This window comes from Aethalodelphis obliquidens, unplaced genomic scaffold (assembly GCF_003676395.1).
Source record: "Aethalodelphis obliquidens isolate GAN/ISIS:26980383/991018 unplaced genomic scaffold, ASM367639v1 scaffold16, whole genome shotgun sequence".
Classification (NCBI taxonomy): Eukaryota; Metazoa; Chordata; class Mammalia; order Artiodactyla; family Delphinidae; genus Aethalodelphis; species Aethalodelphis obliquidens.
The window spans coordinates 18,273,460-18,296,196 of NW_020837960.1; the positions used below are offsets into that span (position 1 = coordinate 18,273,460).

General features: G+C 35.1%; 1 protein-coding gene across 4 annotated transcripts in view; it reads right to left on the reverse strand.

Moving 5' to 3' along the window:
• INTS6 (integrator complex subunit 6) overlaps positions 1-22,737 on the reverse strand; it is a 90,843-nt gene that overhangs the window by 55,190 nt on the left and 12,916 nt on the right. For 2 of the 4 annotated variants that reach the window (XM_027116380.1, XM_027116381.1), the window contains one exon: positions 11,248-11,337. In XM_027116380.1, coding sequence (XP_026972181.1) covers positions 11,248-11,337 — 90 coding nt within the window. Of the gene's footprint in view, positions 1-1,309; positions 1,533-11,247; positions 11,338-13,631; positions 13,637-22,737 lie in introns of those variants that run through there. The other 2 variants (XM_027116383.1, XM_027116382.1) reach the window with 2 other exon arrangements.

The following is a 22,737-nucleotide window of genomic DNA, read 5'->3' on the forward strand; positions in this document are numbered from 1 at the left end:
TCAATAAGGAAGATCAACTGTACTCTAAAAACTGATGGTGAAAGGATCTAACAGAAGTAGTAGAACACAATTGCAAAGTCTAGGGCAGTGGTCTGCAAAACAGGGTATACTCCAGGGGTCAACAAACAATGGCCCTCCAGCCAAATCCAGCCCACAGCTTGTTTCAGTAAATAAAATTTTATTGAAAACAGCCATGCTCATTTGTTTAATATATTGTCTGTGGCTGTTTTTACCCTACAACAGCAGAGTTGAGTAGTTCCAACAGAAACCATATGGGCTGAAAAGCCTAAAATATTTACTATCTGGCCTTTAAAAAGAGTTTGTCAACCCGAAATACATCATGATGCGTGGCGGGGGGAAAGAAAATATCAGAACTCCCTTTTATAACTTTTTTCATCTCATCTTTTAAAATTCTTACTTTTGTATATGTTTTCTAATATTAATACATTAGTGAATATATAATTTCTAAATGTAAAAATGTACACAAATACATTGCGGATTGTGCATGCCCATATTATTTTTTTACTAATAGAAGTGACTCAATTAAAAAATTTTTAAACAAAAACCTAGTAAGTCTTATTATGATAGACAAGTTTTAGAGTTTATTGAAAATTTAGCAATCAAGATTATTATATGAACAATTAGGTTCTGTAAGTACTTCAAAGGACAAGAGAAAGAGGCCTAGAATTAAATATTTTCCAAACCAAAATGCTCAAAACATCTCTAAAGAATCTTTTATGGGGTTAAAAATGTTACTCAAATGATGCAGGTAGTACTAATTCTTCAAGTTGAATGCAACCAAATATGTGTTACATAAATCCAAACTGCTTCAAAAGTGGCTGTTTTTTAAAAAAATCAGTGTAACAGACAAATCAAACGCCAATTTGCCCTTCCAAGCCCTGAAGCCCAATTGCCTGATATATAATCAATATATGATAACCATATAAACTAAGAGAATACTTCACTACATTTTTTTTAATCCATGGGTATTTAACATAATGCAATTTTGTAACTAAAGTGTTCCTTAGTTGTGATAGTAGGCTGTTTCCATTTACGACAACAGATACTAACCTAAGGTTCTGAAGGGCCCAGGAAATACCAAATTCCTCCCTTTACAGATCTTAAGGTTAGGAAGGTGGTTTCTAATAAGTCAAAAGTTGAGGTCTGATCACCATCCTCAACAAATTTATAAACTAAATTTACCAACTGAACCTGGATTTATCAGGTTAGGGTTGTCATTCTGTGTTGAATCATATTCTCCAATGAATAGTAACAGCCCCCAGAGAGAACTACACTCTACTCTGCTCACCTTTAAGGCTCTTTCTGAGGCCTTCCGAGATGACTAGCATCAGACTTTTGAGGAAGGCTAGCCATTAGACAAGGCTTTTCCCCACGATCTGACTGCTTGAAGTGACATCCAGGATCAGGTCGATCCTGTATCCAGGAATCATGACCCTCCCTGAGGCACCAGTCATCATGAGACAGTCAGTGCACTTTGGCACTTCTTGAAAACCACTGGACTGCTCCTTTAGCTGAAAGGAAAAAAAACATCAAAACCACAACAAACAAAACAAAGGGGGAAAAATCAGTAATTCAACCTGAAAAGACAGAGCGTGGGGAAAAATATACCAAAACAGCCTTGTCTAGATCAAAATGTAGCCTTGCCTTGATGTAAAGATCATAGTTTCAGTATCGTTCCAGTCAATGCACGTTTATTCCTAATACGCAAACATAAAGAACTGTAAATCTATTGTATTACATCTGAAAAGAACAATTCAAGGTGGAAGTTATATAAAATAGCTATTTATGGAACACAGCTAAATAATATAATGAAGGTATTTATAAAAGACTAACAGCCTCAGGCTTAGGTGAGTGTGCTCCATCAGGAGACCAAGTACTCAGCTTTTTCATGCTCTCAAATTGTAATCTGACTTAGAGAGGCATGAAATACACCTAACATACTGACTTGATCTGAGTTTAATTGGCAGAAACTGCCAATGCAGTCAAAGCCCATCTTAAATTACATACTATTGAACAGAAAAGGAATTAAGCTTCCATCCTCTATAAATGACTTGACACTACTACCCCCTGAAACACAATGCTCTTGTCCTAGCATTCTGACTATCAATGTTCATGCTTGTTTAAAATAAGCACTTGAAGATGTTTACATTATGGCCTTAAACAAAACAACTTAAAGATCTGATAAATAAATGATAAGATGACAACGATTATTTATTTAATCTGCTTCAAAATAAAAATTCTGTCAGAACCCAGAGATAAAATTCTGCTTACTTCTCTGTTTTTAAACACAAAATACTTTTCCTAAGACATAATGTTAAAGGGCAAGAAAAAGTCTTTAAGTTTACTGTTTAAAAAGTTGGCTCATAACTCCTTTAATACATTTGTACCCTAAAGTTAATGATACTTGATCAAACAATTATTTTATATTCTTTTCTACTACTTATCCAATATCCCCATCTCAGTCACCACTACCAATAATATCCACACATAGATTCCCAAGTTGAAAACCTCAAAATACTACTAAAACCGTGGGTTTTGTTTTGTTTTTACTTGTCTGAGAATATGATTAAAGCTAGAGACCTCTGTCCCCCAGAAAACCGTGCATATATATCTAGACAATGTCTGGATAACATTTCAGGGAATTTACAGAACCCTCTAAAGCCCAAGCAGGGACCCTGGGTTCAGAACCCTGTCAGACACTTTGCTTTTTTCTTCTCCCTTACTGTCCTTGAGGACCTGCCTAACCTATGAAAACCTATGAATCTCTCAGACTTCTGCCTCCCTGTCCGGCGCTCGCTTAGTTTTAGCACACCCCATATTTTTCCTGGGTTGTTGCATGTAGTCTGCTAATTCTTCCCAGTTTACCATCCTTCAAATCTATCTTCTTTCACGTTCTAGCAAAGTACACTCACTAAAATGCAAATCTGATCGTGTGACTCATCTGCTTAATATCTTCAATATCTCCTCTGCAAATGTTAACAGAACAATGTCCAGTCTCCTTAGGATGGTTTCATCTGGCCTCTACCTACACTTCAAGCATCCACTTCTCTCCACTTCTCCTACCTACACTGACCATATTCCACTCATAGAATTTATAGCCTCCCAATATACTGTTCTCATGCCTTCCTACTTATATATATACACTGTTCCCTCTTCCTGAAATGTCACGGCTCAATTCCTTACTCATTCCTCAAAACTTAGCTTCTCTCATTATTTCTGCCATGAGATTTACCTTAGAGTGTTAAAAATGCTTATTTACTTTCCTATCTTGAAAGACAATATGTTTTCTAGGGGGCAAAAGCCTTGCTTAATTCCATCTTTGTGTCCCCAGTACCTAGAATATAGCAGTACTAAATATAAATGTATGGTGTGCCACGATTCTTGTACACAACCAAAGTCACTATGCAGCACAAGAAAAATCATTGCTGAATTAATCTAAAATGTACTTTAAGCATTCAAAATTGGAACAATTCATTATGGAAGGGTATTTTAGCAGCAACTCTCTAGAAAGCAAAAATTAAGTGTAACTATCACCAATTCTATGCATATATAAACTTAAAAAAAAATAATGCTAGTTATGAACATCCAAATCAGGAATTAAAGCGTAGTAAGGGTAAGAGAAAAACTACGTAGTCCTTTCGATAAAAACTCCTAAGACAGATATAGCAAGCACATGACAGATAATATGAATTAATTACTCCCCCTTTTTTACCCTCTTCTCCTCTACCCTATTCTCATTCTCAGGGTCTAAGAGTCCTCTTCAACACAGCATACCATATGCAGTAACTAAAGACTGGCTGCAGTTGATATAGAAGTTAATATCTGAGGGCTATCCAATAAGTGATTCTAAGTCATATCAAACACAATAAAAAAAAAATTCACAGAAGACCTATTCCATATCCCTTGGACACCCAATTCCCAAGTTTAACAATTCTAAAGGTCAAGAATTAATTTTTATCTTAAACAAAACATACTGCTGTTACTCCAATAAAGATGTAAAAAAAAAAATAACATATTGCTGGCCATGTACATCAAAAACAGTTTTATCTTGTTTTGTTAAAGCTGTTTATTTTCACAAGTATTTTTTGTAGTTTTAAAAAATATATATTTGTAGTTATGTTCTAAAACTATGGTTTCTAGCCATAGTTGATTCTGATGCATAGTTTCTGTGTATCAAAATCAACTTGGACACATCCAAAAATACAGATTCCCAGGTCCCTGTCCAGATCAATGGAAGCAAAATTTCCAGAATTAGAGCTGAGGCATGTATATTTTATAAAACACTTAGGTGATTCTGATGCAGTCATTTGAAAACTACTTTTCTAAATATCAGTAGTTTATATATGTAAGAGCTAGAATCAGAAGAATAATAGAAACATCTCTAAATGAAATTTTTCTTACATGTATAGCATCTCTTATTGCTTATTGGTTCTGACAGGCTAATAAATGCAGGGTGAAGTTGCTTCACCCTCTGAAATAAAAACTATTTTGATATATCTTAACACGGAATTCTAGATAATAGTTGAGTAACTGTAGCCATACAGCTTCACTAAAGAATGATCAGCCAGCATTTCCTTTTAATTATTCTATTACAGTGTCTGTCTAGAGGCAATCCTTAAGAGTTTTTCTTTCCACATGACCTTGAAAAAAGGTTCTTTCAAAAAGAGTACTGCAAATGTGGACTGCTGAAAATTCACTACAGGTATTAAATATATCATCAACTTCTTTTAATTATGCATTTTTATTATAATTACCTATTTTCAAATAATAATAATTGTAGATATTATACATTTCTATAGCACACCAGAAGTAAGGGGTTGAGAGAACACAGCCAAAAATATGGGTAAAAAAGAAAATGCAGGGCTTCCCTGGTGGTGCAGTGGTTGAGAATCTGCCTGCTAATGCAGGGGACACGGGTTTGAGCCCTGGTCTGGGAAGATCCCACATGCTGCGGAGCAACTGGGCCCGTGAGCCACAATTACTGAGCCTGTGCGTCTGGAGCCTGTGCTCCGCAACAAGAGAGGCCGCGATAGTGAGAGGCCCGCGCATCGCGATGAAGAGCGGCCTCCGCTTGCCACAACTAGAAAAAGCCCTCGCACAGAAACGAAGACCCAACACAGCCATAAATAAATAAATAAATAAATAAATTTAAATCATATGGGCTTCTAAGAAGACCTCGGCTTAAAAAGAAAAAAAAAGAAAATGCAAATGATCTATATCCAACAAATTCTTAGTAAATGTTCTTGGAAAGTTGAATTGATAGAGACTAACATATTTATATAGTAATGTTACACATATGTTTAGAACATTTGAATCACAAATCAGTAAGACAGGAGCTAATCTTGATAATGAAAACTCAGAAACGAATTTACACACAGATCTGTTTAATACAGTCTATCATACTACAATGACATCCCTCAAGATTCCTTAGAAGTCTTTCTGAAAAAGAAAAAAATAAAGACAAAATTCCCCAAAATTCTAAGTGTACTGGGAAACAACAATTTTAAATGTGTTTAAAAATCTTTGTAGACACAATTAAAATAGTTTTGACAGCTTACGGCACATATTTTTGGTGACTTTAGTGAAATACAAATATTTTATGGTGGTGGGGAGATGGGATTTCTGAATTATTTCAGATAGTAGAAACAGATTTAAAAATTCTGGATTGTCTTTTAATCAGTATATATATCATGAAGAGTTAAATACAAACTGTAATTATAGATCCTAATTACAGATTATCCTTACAAAAGATAAAACCATTAAACATTGACCAAAATGATCCAGAAAAATCACTAATACCAGTCCACATCTCAAAGACTGATGGGACTTCTGCATCAACTTTTGAGAACCGACAAGTTAAAAGATAAGACCCCAAACTATAGCCACTTGAACACACAGTTGAGGTTACTCAGACATTTCTCTTTCTACAAACATGTGCACTTTCTGAACATCTTCCAAGCAGTTATGAAGGTAGCTGTCCTAGTTTGTCTTAAAAAGCTGGGAAAGCTCATAAGGCAAAAATTTTAATGCCAAAAGCCAACAGGATTTTTATGACTGCAAATATCTTCTCTAAAATGTTAGCCTCCAGGGCAATCATAACTGATCAAGAGATGCAGAAAGAGTCTTCAGCAAATCTCAATATTTGAAAGATAACACTACTATTAGCACTTTCAAGGAAGAGAAAACTAACTGCTACATGATCCTGGAATGTCATTCATCACCAAGAAGGTACTGGCAGGATTTCTTCTGACTACTTTATTGAGCAATATAGTTAGCCATGTGTTCCTGGAATCATAGCACAGAATAGTTTTCCACTGCAAAAGAGTACCAGAGAAGATCTTTGCAAGCAATAAAAACCAGAAAAAAATTTTTTTCTATAACTCCAATTAAAATTTAGTGATTCTACCAAAACATTTGATACATTAGTAACATAACATGATAAATGGTATTATGAGTATATGACCACAAGTATGTTTATCAACACCAAAGATAAAAAAAAAAAAAACACCAAAGATAACTATTATGGCAATAAGAAATATAAATTTCTTGTGTATCAGAATTCAAAGTCCCATCTAACTCAGAGCTCATAAGTGAAAATACGACAAACAACCAGTTTTACCAAATAGCTACATTTAAAAAGAAAAAAAGTCAAAAAATACACACATACTCTTCCATCACAAGCAGTCATCAAAAGTCCTACAGAGTTATCCAAAAAACACTACACTAGAAACACACTCATGAACAATTCCGACAATGGCCTGGACTTTTATTAAAAGGCCAAAAAAGATCATTAAAATTATAAATTAAGGTAAAATGATTTTATACAGCTCAGGATTTTTGTCCATAATACACACTGTTTCTCTTGTAATTGCTAACATACTGCTAAATGATGAACCGTCACAGAGGAAATGGTATCCCTACATTACTTTGACAAACAAGTTATAAGTAATTAGATCATTCTGGCCTGTACAAATTTAGCCAGGTCAGGAGGCGGTATGGCACTAAGTTTTTCCATTAACTATTTTCTACACTCAAAACAACTTTGTACCAGGTTTCTCTATAACTTTCACAGATATAATCTATGAGCCACATCCTATACCAAATCATCCACAAGATCCTTGCATTTAATCAACATTAAAATGACTATAAAAATTCACATTACACAGGATTTGACATATGTACAAGATAGGTAATATTAACCCTCCCCTCCCTCTTTAGCACTCCCATACACCTAGTAGGCATCTCTAGTTTATCATTCATAAAACCACTTAATAGGCTATCCTCCCCCATAAGACTGTGAACTTAAGAACCAGAAATCCACCCTATTCATCTCTGTTATCTTCACTGACTAGAAATGCCCAGGTCATAATAGTCATTCAAGGGACACTGAGTGAATAAGAACATAATACCTACGTCACAAATGTATAGGAAACGGAAGCAGACAAACAGGAAATCAGGTAAATAGAAGGTAAATTTCCAGAACATACAATAATAGAATCAAACACAAAGACTGCAGATAGCATCAGGGAAAAGGCACTGGGTCTTGAGGGGCTGGGATGTCTTTAGAATTTAGATCAATTCTAATCCAGAATTTGGCAATAATAAATGTTATAACCTTCAGCAAATCACTTTGCCTCCCTGGATCTCAATTTCCTCATTTGTAAAATAAAAAGTAATACTAGATGAGCTCCATGTTTCCTTATATGCCATAAGGATGATTTCAAAGCAGCAGGAAAACTTATTCCTGAAAAATAGCACTGGCAGAACAGATAAAATACACTATGTGAGATAATATAACTCGTAAGCAAAGGGTATTGTATGGGTGGGATGCACAACTCCATAAACAGTAACAGGTCACATTAATAGCAGTCACAGGTAATCAAGAATTATACACATACCTAATGTGGAAATCATCAACACAATCACTCATTCAATAAATCTTTAAAAAGAATCAAGTTTTGCCAAAGGCAAACGTTACGAGAACTGAAGAGAAAGAGCCAAAGGGAACATTCTGCTTGTTATCTCCTAGTAGAAATTACAACAATACAGATCACATGTACCACACACATGCATACACACATACACACACAAACACAAAAGCAAACAAAAAAGCACCTTTATGCTTTTTATAAATTGATAATTCTCCTCAAAACGAATAACATAATTTAATTACTTGGACTAGAAGAGACCAGCATTCCAGCAATCCCACTACTGTGCATATACCCAGAGAAAACCATAATTCAAAAACACACATGCACCCCAATGTTCAATGCAGCAACCTAAATGCCCATCGACAGACGAATGGATAAAGAAGATGTGGTACATATATACAACGGAGTATTACTCAGCCATAAAAAGGAATGAAATTGAGTTATTTTTAGAGACGTGGATGGACCTAGAGACTGTCATACAGAGTGAAGTAAGTCAGAAAGAGAAAAACAAATACCATATATTAACACATATATATGTGGAATCTAGAAAAATGTTACAGATGAACCGATTTGCAAGGCAGAAATTGAGACACAGACGTAGAGAACAAACATATGGGCACCAAGGGAGGGAAAGTGTGGGGGGGGATGGTGGTGGATGAATTGGGAGATTGGGATTGACATATATATATACTAATATGTATAAAATAGGTAACTAATAAGAACCTGCTGTATAAAAAAATAAATAAATAAAATAAAATTTTTTAAAAATTAAGTTTCCACAATATACACATATAGGGTACATCCTCTGGCCCACAAAATGAGTCTTGTTGGAACATTAAGAACTAAACATGCCGATGATCGAAGAAACTCCTAAACTTGAAACCCAACACAACTCAGAGACCTATGTTCCAACCGCATATCCAAAATAAACCTCTGCCTTACAACAAATGACTTCCACCTCAGATAAGAAGTAGCAGTGATAAATTTTGATCTTGATGACTACCAGACTCAATACAACAATATTTATAATCAATATTTTTAAAATATAAGCTCTGTTCTCAGAACTATGCTAAATATTGTAGAAGATATAAGAGAACTAAAAGGTAAGCTCCTGGCCCACAGGAAAGTCTTCCCAACTTTACTAGCAAGGAGTTTTAGGTTATTATAAACACATAGGTCTATTTCTCCAATATCTTTCCCAAGGACCTAGGAAGAAAGGTGAGCAATTCCAACATCCATGTATATTTCAAGATATGTTTTTAAAGCTAGAGGAGGTCCTACAAAACAAATATTACAAACAAACCAGATCCAGATATATGGGAACAAAATATACTGTACCCCAAAGGGCATTTCTACAAAGGTGGTAAGACCAGAGCACCTTGAATGGATAATCTCACATGTAGGAATATAAATATAAATATAAATGTAAATATAAATGAGAAATACCTTTGAAGTCATCATAACTACAAAACTAAATCATTAATATTTCTGACCTGATTATTGATATCTCAATCTTTCTCTCAGTCAAATGTTTCAAAAGGAAGGTAAAGTGGGAAAAATCAGTTTGAGAGCTTCAAATTTAAAGCTAAGCAACATATTGATTGTTCATGTATATAATCAATGTCCATCTGTTCCTGATAGTGGCAGGATATAATTGGCTATACACATAAACTACGTTTAAGAAAGCCCCAAAATCCGTTAAGTTCAGCTATGGAGTGTTCCAAGGCTACTAATTATGTATAGACTATAAATTATTTAATTATGAATTTTAATCTACCTAAATTTTTCAACTGTTTCTCTATGAATTATATCCTAAACTCCCTTCAACGTCAACTGCTCAAACAAAATAATTCTGGCTCTTTTCCCCTCAAGTCAAGATCAGGCAATAACAATTCTTTACTAGTTCCAATGCTTCATGATAGAACAATACAGTTGTTCTTTTCATTACAGCCTACCAAGCACTTTCATATACATTATTTCATTTCAGTCTTCCAACAGCCCTATGAGGTAAGGCAAGAATTATCACCTTTATTTCACGAACAAGGATAGAAATTTAGGGAAGCTAGGTAACTGATACAAACTTCACTGCTAGAAAGTAGTTGAACAATGACTAGAACCCACGTGTCCTGACTCCATATCCAGTTTGCATTCCACAATGTCACACAAATGAAAGTATTTCTAAAAATTACTGAACTTAAAGACTACACTCTTCCTACTTAATCAAACCGTGTGTAAATACAGTGAGAATTAAAATTAAGATTCTAAATCAAATGCAAGCAGTAAAGAGAGTAGCCTAACCCATCTCCTTTCTACAACAACCTATTTTAATAAACGAAATGTTCAAAAGCAATGTTCAGGGACTTCCCTGGTGGTCCAGTGGTAAAGAATCTGCCTTGCAATGCAGGGGACACAGGTTCAATCCCTGATCAGGGAACTAAGATCCCACATGCTGAGGGGCAACTAAGCCCATGTGCCACAACTACTGAGCTCATGCACTTCAACTAGAGCCTGCGTGCCGCAAACTACAGAGCCCACGCGCCCTGGAGCCTGTGCACCACAACTAGAGAAGAGAAAACCCACACGCCACAACTCGAGAGAAGCCTGCACACCACAACAAAGAGCCCACGCGCCGCAACGAAAGATCCCGCATGCCTCAACAACAAAAAAAAGAGCAGTTCAAATTCTAAACTAAAAACAGCTTAAAGTTAAAATAAACCTCTTGCACTCACCCTATCACATCACACACAACCAACTCTGCACAATGCATGCTAGTAGAGAATACGTGAAGTTAGCTGTAAATTATTTATATGGTATTTGACTTAGAATTAAAATCCTCAAACACCTTCACTTTTCCTAGTTTTAACCTCCTCTTGGCTTGGCTGTACTCTAGTCTAGGAGTCTCCATAGTGCAGTACATATGACAAACCACTGAAATATGGAAAGAAATTATTAGAATGCTGTCTCCATTTTTTTAGCCTGAAAATAAGAATTCATTTTACTAAATTTAATATATGAACTGACACTGTGACCCTCACATAAACTCAAAAATACATATATAATTGAGATGGGTGGTAGGCTCCAAAATTTTTCACAGAAGGGATTCCTATTCAAGAAAATTTAGAGGCCATTGCTACAAACAACAGAGAAAGTAAATGAGTTCTAGGAGCCAGATGACTCTAGATTGCACCAAATAAAGAGCAAACTTACTTAAGGTTTCAATATCCTACAATGTACACATAAATAAAGATTTTTCAACTGCATTTGCATAATCCATGCTGATATAAACATAACTTACCTCATCCTGGACTCCACTGGTAGTAGTCAACTTGCTCCCATCAGTAATTGTAATAATTATTGCTGGCTCCAAAAAAAAAGGGTTTCTTCCCTAAAGTCAAAAAACACATTGATCGTATTAAGGTCTAGAGATCAGCTTAATTTTTCTGAGTAAAAAGTCAATTTTCAGAACAGTATATAAATCCCCCTTTCTTGTTTTTAAATTTTATTTATAGCACATACCTTTTGTACATTTTTTTAAAAGGTTTAGAAGGAAATGTAAACTAAACAGAGGTTAACCTTGAAGGGTTAGAATTAGAAAGAGGAAAAAATGGATTTTTCACTTCTTTCTACATTTTTGTATTGTATTAATTTTTACAGTGAGCATCTATATTTATTTAACTAAAAGTATTTAATTCCTTAAAAGGGACCCTACATTTCAATTCTAGTGATTCGACATATCTAGATATTACAAATTAAAATAATAGGTAATTTTCTTTAGAAACTTCTTAAAGAGGAAGGCAAAATACTAGGTGATCCTTTACCAAGTAATCTATGTCTTTAATCAAAGTATCTAACCAAGTGACTAAGTATGGAAGGGCTCTAAGAGCTGGTTCCAAAGAAACACTAGGCCTACCCTGAGCTTAGCAAAATTTAAGAACAGTCCAATGTGAAAAGTTAAAAGTAAGAAGGATGGCTACTTAAAGAAATTGCTTGGCGAGAGGAGGAGAAAAATAACAGCAGCAGAGGCAATGGAACACAGTGGCACAGAGCTCTTAAACGCTCTATAGTTAAGGTGAAATAACTTCAATAACTTCCATTCAAATCTCTGGCCAAGTCACTCTATGAGTACTATGATCAATTCTAGGTAACACATTTTGTTAGGGACTCAGATAAACATAAGCTTATCTTTTACATATAAATGACTCTCATTTGAGATACTGAAGCAGATTCTGTATAACTCTTTAAGACAAAACCATGACCAGAGGGTAGAAGTTTCAAGAGGGTAAACCCTAAGCTGGAAATCAAAGGTATCAAATTCTCTGCTACTAACAGTGTTCAAGAAAGGACAGAACAAAGTTGTGTTGCATATGATGTAAAACAGCATACGACAAATGCACACTTTAATGGGCATATGAATCACTTGGTGATCTTAATAAAATGCAGGCTCTGGTTCAATAAGTCTGGGACAAAGACTAAGGTTTCGCATTTCTAACAAGACTGCAGGCTAGGAGACGCTAATGTTCACTGACCATACATAGAATAGCAAGAATGTAGAAGGGTTATATGCATGTAATATCTTGTGGTTCTGTAACATTTTCCTTACATGTATATAACTCTCAATCATTAGCAGATTACAGTACATACTCCGTATTTGTTGAATGAGTTTACCAACACTTTTCACATACGGTAATTGTGATTATAATCTAATCATAAAGTGGGAGCAGGGGGATATCTGGTATATTAAATTTCTTGATCAAGTCAAGAAAGTGTATGTAGGTGGCATATACAGTTTTCAAACTGGTGTCCAAGAAACAATGGTTCCAGGTAGAGAAAACTTCCTCTGCTCATATAAAATTAAAATATGCTGGATACAACCTTTTAAGCTCTCAAATGCACAGTCGCATTCAAATGTTCCTAGAACCTTGTAGGAGAAAGACAAGAATTTCCCTTCCCTTCCTCCTCCACAACATTCATGGCAGATGGAACACATTTTGGGAGACATTACATTACACACCATTCACCCCCAACATAAACAATAAATTCTCATAATGCAGATCTTCTCTTTAATCGAGAAATAGGCAATGTTCATATCCCCAACCTCTGAGCTTTGATTGGCTCCATCAAGAAGAATGCTTTTCCTTTTCCCTGCCCACAACCCATCCAATTCCTAATCATTTTTTAAGGCCCAGTTTAAATCTTCCTCTTCTGCCTTGAAACTTTCCCTGATTACTCTGGCCTTGAATAATTCAGCCCTTTCCCTCTCCAAATTTTAATAGTGGTCGTTTTCAAACTTAAGTAAATAAAAGTATAAATATAACATTTCCTCAAATAAAATTGGATTTGGAGTGCTTTCATGGAGTACATTTTGAATCCCGCTTCCCCACAGCATTTATCCTCTCATTCTCATATTTTCAATTTAAATATACAACACCTCACACAACAACGTATATGTAATTAACACTACTGAACTCGACACTTAAAAATGGTTAAGGTGGTAAATTTTGTTATGCGTTTTTACTGCACTTCTTTAAAAATACACCATTTTGTACTGTTTGCTATTGTTTCCTGTTTGAATACACTGAAGGCAAGGATCATGTCATAATTCTTCCTCAGCACCGAGCACAAAATATCTAAGCACTGGACAGTTAAATATTGATTCACTGATTATAGCCTAACATAGACCTGCCCAAGTTCACAGAGCCACTCGGAATTACTCAAACTTCAACAAGCTTCAAAATATATAGATGTTACTTACCTTTACCTCAATATAAATGAGTGCTTCCCAAACTTAACATATAACAATTTGCTAGGCTACAAGGGTATACCACCTCCTTCCTACATATGTCCAACCGTCCATTGTCCATTCATTCATGTTTGTCATTCAATCATTTACTGAGTGGCTATCATATATAGGAATTGTGTTAAGTGCATGATACATAATCACTACTCTCACACATCATAAACGATGTACCTATGTACCTATAATAACTCTCCTCTCCTGGTCTCTACAAATACCATTTTAGCTCAAAAATTAGCAAAGGGAGATAAAGAAAATCAAGAAGTCCTAGTATCTTCGAAACTATTGTACCTCGCTTTCACTCTTAAGCTAAAACTACTTTGGCTGACATGCAAATCTGTTAATGCCACTAGAGCATGGACTAAATACTTGCAAAAGTATCTCTGTATCACCTTTACTTTTTAACCTAAATCAAAGTCATACTTTCTGATCAAAAGTTGGACACCCATCTATTCTTATTTCTGTGTAAGCATGATCAGAATTATCCGCCGAAGGATTGGTCATATTTATAATTAAACGACAATGGTCTACAGTCATTAAGAACTTTACGGATGATGATGTCCACCCAAAAGCTAATATGTACTTTCTAAAGAACCACAATGTCTAAAAGTCAAGTTCAAATGTATTCAAATTTAGCAAAAAGTCTGAGTTATTAAAATTTAAGCTAGGGGCTTCCCTGGTGGCGCAGTGGTTGAGAGTCTGCCTGCCGATGCAGGGGACACGGGTTCGTGCCCCGGTCCGGGAAGATCCCACATGCCGCGGAGTGGCTGGGCCCGTGAGCCATGGCCGCTGAGCCTGCGCGTCCGGAGCCTATGCTCAGCAAAGGGAGAGGCCACAGCAGTGAGAGGCCCACGTACCGCAAAAAAAAAAAAAAAAAAAAATTTAAGCTACATTCAAACACTAAAATCAAAGTTACTTTTTCCTTGACAACAAAGCTTTCAATTGATACTTTACTAGAGTCTTATACACATGATACTCCTCGGAGTCTATGCCTGGAAATACTGTAATAACCAGGTACTTAATAATAACAATAAAGCACTTATATTTATCTCATCTGACCCTAAAAACTTGGTGAGGTAAAATGTTCAGGGAGATTAAACAATATAACCCTCAGTCACACAGTTGTAACTGGCAATGCCAGAACATGATTCCAACTCTAAAATCGCATGGTCTTTCTACAGCATCTGAAGGTCCTACTGGTAGCAGCTAAATTCTCTTGAATACAATTCTACACCAACCTGGGTTGTGCCACAGTCACACAACAATGAATGTTATTACAAGTAGTTTGGTTTACTATATTCTATCTGCAGTAAAATTAACTACGTACAGTAGGACTATTCCATTACTTGGTTTCCTGTTGCTCTGTGATGTCTTACCTACCATTTTTTCTATATATAAATCAATATACCACCTCCCAGCAAAAACACAGTAAAACAAAATGCTATATAGATAGATATCATTTACTTTTGAAAACTATATAACTTCAATCAACTTTCACTTTACATACAAACAAAAAAATAAATATTAAGTTTTTAATGACTTTAAATTTTGGAAAATACAGGTAAAGATCAAAGGCAAAGAAAAGTAAAGAAGAATATGGCTATCCTCATTTCATCTGTTTAGTCACTTAACCCTACTGTGCCTAAGATCCCTTCCTTTCTAAGGTGAAAGAGTTTAGTCAAGAATCACAATAAGAAAAGCAATAGTGTTAGTTATGATAAAAATTACAATAATGAGGGACTTCCCTGGTGGTCCAATGGTAAAGAATCCTCCTTACAATGCGGGGGGACTTGGGTTCCATCCCTGGTCGGGGAACTAAGATTCCACATGCCATGGGGCAACTAAGCCCACGCACCAGAACTACTGAGCTCGTGAGCCTCAACTAGAAAGCCCGCGTCCTGCAAAACTACAGAGCCCACGCACTCTGGAACCTGTGCGCCACAACTATAGAGCCCACGCACCCTGTAGCCTACACGCCACAACTAGAGAAGAGAAAACCCGCACACCACAAGTAGAGAGAAGCCTGCCCACCACAACAAAGAGTCTGCGTGCCGCAAGGAAAGATCCCAGGTGCCTCATCGAAGATCCCACATGCTGCAACGAAGACCCGACACAGCCAAAACTAAACAAAAATTTTTTTTAATTAGAATAATGATTTAACAAACGTAATTTATACACAAAAGGAGGGGTTTTTTTCTTCAGGGAAAAGTTATCCCAACCTCTATATAAAGCTGATTGTCTTAACATTTATCTAAGCATAAATTTTTAAATCACTTGCAGCAAGTGAGCAGACCATGTTGCGCCATGAAGCTTCTCATGTATAGTTTTAGGCTGCTCTTCCTCTGCCTTTGGTAGTACACTTACTCTTGGCAGAAGTGCATAAGTAACTGGCATCTTTCTCTGACATTCTCTTTTATCCAGCAAACTAAAATACATTTTGGTTGTCTGCCAGTATCACAAGATTATTTTTTTTCACGTTTTACAAAAAATAATTTTTTTTTTTTTCAAAAAATAATTTTAACATTTCAAAAGTCTAAAGTTATGATTTAATCAGTGTAATATAATGTTTTTAGCTATTCAGGGCCAAGCCTCTGAAGTTTAATAATTCTCAAATCTTTATATTTAAAAGTCACTACTTTACATTTTTATTCTTAATAAGTTTGTTTACAAAGTCACTCAATTTGGGGACAGTTCATATTAGAATTTGCCTCAAAATTCACCTTGGTCATAAAGCTAGACTTTATCTTAGTTAAGAGTTGAAAAGAAAAAAAAAAAAAATTTAAGCTCTGCTACAACAAAGGCAGCCAGTAGAGGGACTAAAAGTTTACTTTTGCCATTAGCAAAACTAAACTCATATGTTTTACTCGCACTGGTTTTTGGCATAAAGAAATCTAGACATGTAACAAAAACTACAGTGCAAAGTATAATACTCTACCTCTAGAGATATTTACTAATGGAAATCTTGTCATTTAGAAAATTTGGTTTTAATATTGGTCAAAAGTCTCAGGTAAAAGAGTTTTGTTAAAGACAAATACAAAAACTTTTACTTCACATAAGTTCTCTCAATAATTTAACAGTATTCTGATGTTAAATGAATTAAGGCATAAAATCTCAATAAGACAATTTAAAGAATATAATTAAAGTAAGTAGGTCTTATCCACTAAAACCTATTTCATTTTTGCAAAGAAAATGCTTTTGAAAATGTTAAAACAAGTGATTTAGCAAAAATAGTTTTGAAAACATAAAATCAAGGCTAATTTACCTTCAAATATAAACTAACCTGGTTCTCAGAATCAGCAGTTTTAGTTTTACCCAAGAAATTTAAAATGTTGGGGGATGAGGCACAGGAATTTTACTGTACCCTTAAACATGTCTTTATTATCTTCTGAAGCAAAAGGAAGGCAGCCCTGAGCATTCAGCAGACCTTTTAGTGGCTACCTCTGCTGCAGGACCAAAGGCCTCAAGTTTTCTTTCCGTGCCACCATGCTCCACCATGATTATCACTGCTTTAAACAAATCCCAGAAAGACAGCCAAGTGCCTGTCTATGCTACACTTTTCCCAGGGCAGGGAAAATGTACACCAAAGATCCACTCTCTGGCTCGCTCCTGTGACAGCATCTTCGGCTAACCCACATCTATTACCGGCTAGCTATTTTGCTATGTGCCAGGAAAGCTATGGCCAACAGAAATCAACCAAAAAGATGTTAAGATGTATAACATGATACGTCCAGGCTAAAAGTATATTACCTAGCAGAAAATCAAAAACTTCCAGAAATAGCACGTGCTTTTTTTCAATCTAAAACTTCCTTTTCGGGCTTTCCTGGTGGCACAGTGGTTGAGAGTCCGCCTGCCAATGCAGGGGACACGGGTTCGTGCCCCGGTCCGGGGAGATCCCACATGCTGCGGAGTGGCTGGGCCCGTGAGCCATGCCCGCTGAGCCTGTGCGTCCGGAGCCTGTGCTCCACAATGGGAGATGCCACAACAGTGAGAGGCCCGCGTATCACAAAAAAAAAAACAAAAAAAACTTCCTTTTCAAGTAAATTACAGTGACAACAAGCAAAAATGTAAGGAAATGGAAAGGGCAGCCCTGAGAAATAAGTACTACATCACTAAAGGTTCTCATGCATATACGGGACAAGTACCTAGCAGGCTTGCTGCTAAAAATTTTGTAAGTTAAGTTCAAGACTAGAGCTTTAGCTTCCCTTTATTTACATCACTGTAAAATCTATATAAATACTGAAAATATGAAAAGAGTCCTGCATTATCTACCTTATTTTTCTCTATTACCATAGATAATAAAGAGGTAACAATATATGTTCTAAAGTATGATAAACCAGCTCATATTCATTTAGAAACTTTTTCTGACACTTCCCTTTATACTTTGTCAAAAATCAGATTCTATTAAAAAATACAATACAGAAACATCAATATTAAACATATTCTTCTACTTTAAGCTTATTTCTAAAAGTATTAGATTGCAATTCACATCCAAAGCCTTATTAGTCATAATACTAATAAACACTTCTACAACTATACAGAATTGAGAAAATAGGCTTTTAATACATACTTTGCAACACAAGTCAACCAGAATAACATTCTTTAGTTCAGTACTGCTCAAACTTCAGACATTTGAATACCACAACCAGAATTTTTTCAATATCTACTTATTACCTGCACTAATATTTACATTCTTAATATTTTTCTTTACATCAGTTCCTTTTTTTTATTTTAGCCTCAAACTCTAGCAATAAGACCTATGAAATCATAGTTTTGATGTGCAAGTTATATTTTCTATTCAATAACTCACTGTCATTAATATTGTTTAGCTTTTTTTTTAAAAAGGGTGGGGGGGTTCATTATATTACAGGGATGAATGCACAACTCGTTAATTACACATTCCAAACAAAATATAATTATTATTTAAGTCAGTAAAGGCCCAACAGGCTTACATTAAAATCAATATTCCAAGGCCAGATTTACAAGTTTTATGTTTGTTTTCAAATTCAGCAAGATTACTTTTAGAGTCAAGATCCCAAGTGGTGTGGCATAAATAAGTCTTTTGATGTAAAAACTCAGATATTCATCTTAAGAAATTAGTGCTTTGGGTGGTGGTGTGATGAACTGGGAGATTGGGATTGACATATATACACTAATATGTATAAAATGGATAACTAATAAGAACCTGCTGTATAAATAAATAAATAAAATTCAAAAAAAAGTTTTTGCTAAAAAAGCAAAAAAAAAAATCACTGCTTTTAAAATAACTTCAACTACATACAAAAGATTTCTGAAGGATACACACTATAAACTGATTAATCATGGTTGCCTCTGAAGAACTGAAGTAAGCAACTGTATAACTTTCTCTAATGCTTTAACTTTTTAACCACGTGCATTTATTACATATTCAAAACAAGTACTCTTCAAAATTAAAATGTGCATAGTATCCAAAAATAAAACTTAAAAAAAAATCTCCTAGTGTATAGAAACCTAGTACTTAGAATACATTAAAGTATAAACTAAAGAAAAACATGTTAAAATTCCCCATTAAAAGAAATGTATTTTTAGTTTCAAGTAATGCCATTATACAATTGTGTACCAATACAGTTCCTTTATCTATTTAATTCCTTATTTTTTAAAAAATAGCATTAGGGTTTCCCTGGTGGCGCAGTGGTTGAGAGTCCGCCTGCCGATGCAGGGGACACGGGTTTGTGCCCCGGTCCGGGAGGATCCCACGTGCCGCGGAGCGGCTGGGCCCGTGAGCCATGGCCGCTGAGCCTGCGCGTCCGGAGCCTGTGCTCCGCAAAGGGAGAGGGCACAACAGTGACAGGCCCGCGTACCGCAAAAAAAAAAAAAAATAGCATTAGAAACAGATGGAATAATAAGACTTGAGCAAAAGTAGGAGGGAATCTCATATATTTATTTTAACATAATGAGTAAGGAGCAATATCCTAGGATTTGATTTAAATAATAAACTAAACATAGCTGATCCTTGAACGCAAGGGGTTGAGGGGCGCTGACCCTTGCACAGTCAAAAATACACATATAACTTTATAGTCGGACCTTCATATCTGTGATTCCGCAACCTCAGATTCAACCAGCCCCCGACTGTGTAGTACTGTAGTATGCAAGAAAAAATTCCACATGTAAGTGTCATTCAAGGGTCAGCTGTAGTAGTAATGCAAAAAATATTCACTGTTAAGAACTGAAGAATTACTAGCTTGACTTTGTGAAAAAGATGAATGTTAAACTCAATGACTGATAAGACTAACAATGAGTACATCAAAGGAAAGTAATATAAATTAAATATATTTAAATATTTAAATAATTTCACAGAACTTTGAGTTTTACATCTGAACTGGAGTCTAAAATTTGGATAAGATTACTCTAACAAATAAATACTTGGTTTTGGCATTATTTAATACATAGTAGCAGGTAAACTGTTTATACTGGCATAAAAAGAGTAATGAGGGTGTAAGAAATATAATTTTACTTAAGAAATACTAACATTCTGGATAAAGAACCTAATACATCCATTATACTAAATGGATTATGTGGTATTAACTTAATTCCAGCAAAGCATATAATAATAAAAATGTTAGGGAATTCCCTGGCAGTCCAATGGTTAGGGCTCTGTGCTCTCACCAACGAGGGCCCAGGTTTGATCCCTTGTCAGGCAACTAAGATCCCACAAGCTGCGCAACACAGCCAAAAAAATAAAATAATTAAAAAAAAAACATGTTAGAACCATAACAGAAAAAGTAAAAAAATAAAAGCCAAGATGAAAACACACTTTCAAAGATAGGTAAAGTTATACAGCAATAATGCTGCAAATTAATTTAACCTCAAAAAAAAAAAACTCATACAGATCTGCCTATTCTATCAAAAATAATCATCTCCTTGGGTTGTTGACTACACCAAACCTACACATATTACTTTTGCAAAAGTCTGATTAAATCACATCTTTAACCATTATCATTACTTCCTTCTAAACATCCACACTATGAATATGCTCTCAAAAGAATCATTCACACATACCACAGCTATCCTACAAAAAAGATGGAATTCAACCACAGCATTCTACCTAAGTATCTTTAAGACTACTACTGAAAATGAAGAACTGCCTAATAAATACTGCATATCAGTAAAGTTAGCGATAAAGTATTAAACTTCATAAAGGAAAATAATTCATGATAAGCACTTGGAAAAACTAATAGTCTATTATTTCCCATATGCTATGGCTTAAGGTCAACCTCAAAATAAGTTAATTGGATAAATCAAAATGCGAGATTAGGTTTTAAGGGGCCCTGCTTTGTAAAAAAATATATATATATAATATATGGAATTTTCGTTTTCTAGGAAAGAATTTGTGGTAACCCAATTTCAGTAAGTTTTTTTAGGAGGAAATATTTAAATTTCTCCAAATCCATTATACAGGTATAGGAACTTGAGTAAAGAGTTTCTAGAAATTCATTCTTGCTAAATTCTGATTCAAACATTTACTGATGCTCATGCTAAGCACCTTCCCAAGTGTTTATAGATTTAAATTTTTCAAAATAGATGACACATTTGGGAAACAAAAAACTAACCACATAATATTTGGGTTCTACTGTTAAAAACAATTTTTTACAAGCCTTCCTATCTATACATACAAATCCACCAAGGTTTTAAGTTAGAAATGAACCTCATGAAAAAGCAGATGTCACATATGGATGGGTGGGTGCCTGCACAGATCGCTACATGTTTTTGATTGATACTATAGCTCACTGAAATGGAAGCTCTAAGAACATGACAAGATAATTTTTAGATTAGGATTTACATTAAATATAATCTTGTTTGGGATTAGATATTATCCCTTCTTGATTAACAATAAAATTTAGATGTAAAGATCTCTTACTCTTTCTACTATTTGATTTAGGCCCAATTTTCTGAATGCGATTACTTGGGTATTCCTTCTAACTTACTGGTTTGAGAAATGGGATTGACAATTTAAAATGTACAACAAAAATTCAAAATTCTACATTAGTTATTACCTTCCAAAGTACATAAATGATCAGGAACCATCACAACTCAAGCACTACATCAGAGGCTACAAAAACATCACTTTGCTTATTCCTAATAATCCAAAAGTACTATTATTTGTCATTATCTTAGGGACCCAGGCTTTGTAACATCATCCACTGTGGTTTGCAGTCTAACCTTTCACAGAGAACTGCATACGCAATCATCTTCAATTTCTGTGATTAAAAATAATCAATTGTTTTTAATCCTTTCAGAATAGTTGTTTGGATGCTTCCAGTGTCTGCACTCCAGAATAAGCAGACTTTGTTGATGTTTCCTAATATCTAACTAGGTTCACCAGCTTGAAGACAAAGTGAGAGTTTTCCTTCAACATGCCAGCATCAATCCTGTCAATGACTAGTTACAAATTACATTACCTAATAAGCTAATGCTACAATTACTTTTTCTCACATACTCAGAACTGTTTTCCTTTCTATAATAAAGTTTTTTAGATGATATAATCCTCCCAAGGACCTTCACATGTTCCCCAGCTTCTCTGAGCAAAACTAATAGATCGAAAATGTTAAAACGTCATTTCCTTTTAAGGCAAAGATAAAAAAGGCAAGCGTATGTAGGACCTAGAATAAGTTTTGCTAAGTCATCACTAGGCTGATAAATTGGTCCTCTGATTAAAACTAATCCTCTTAATTATAAGATTTTTAAGTTAAAATACTTTTGAGGTACAACTATCTCTCAATATACCAATAATCAAATTTCAAATCACATAGGCCCTAAAAGAGAAATATCATCACATAAAATAATCCTTCCTAGGGTCATCCTATTATGTTCTTTTCCCACATAAATCTACATTACAAACAATAAAATGGATCACACCTTTTACATTTGACCTTTCTTCTGCACAATGACATCCTCCACCCCATCCTAATCATCAGCAACCTGAATTCTAAAATATACTGTTACAAGGCCCTAAAA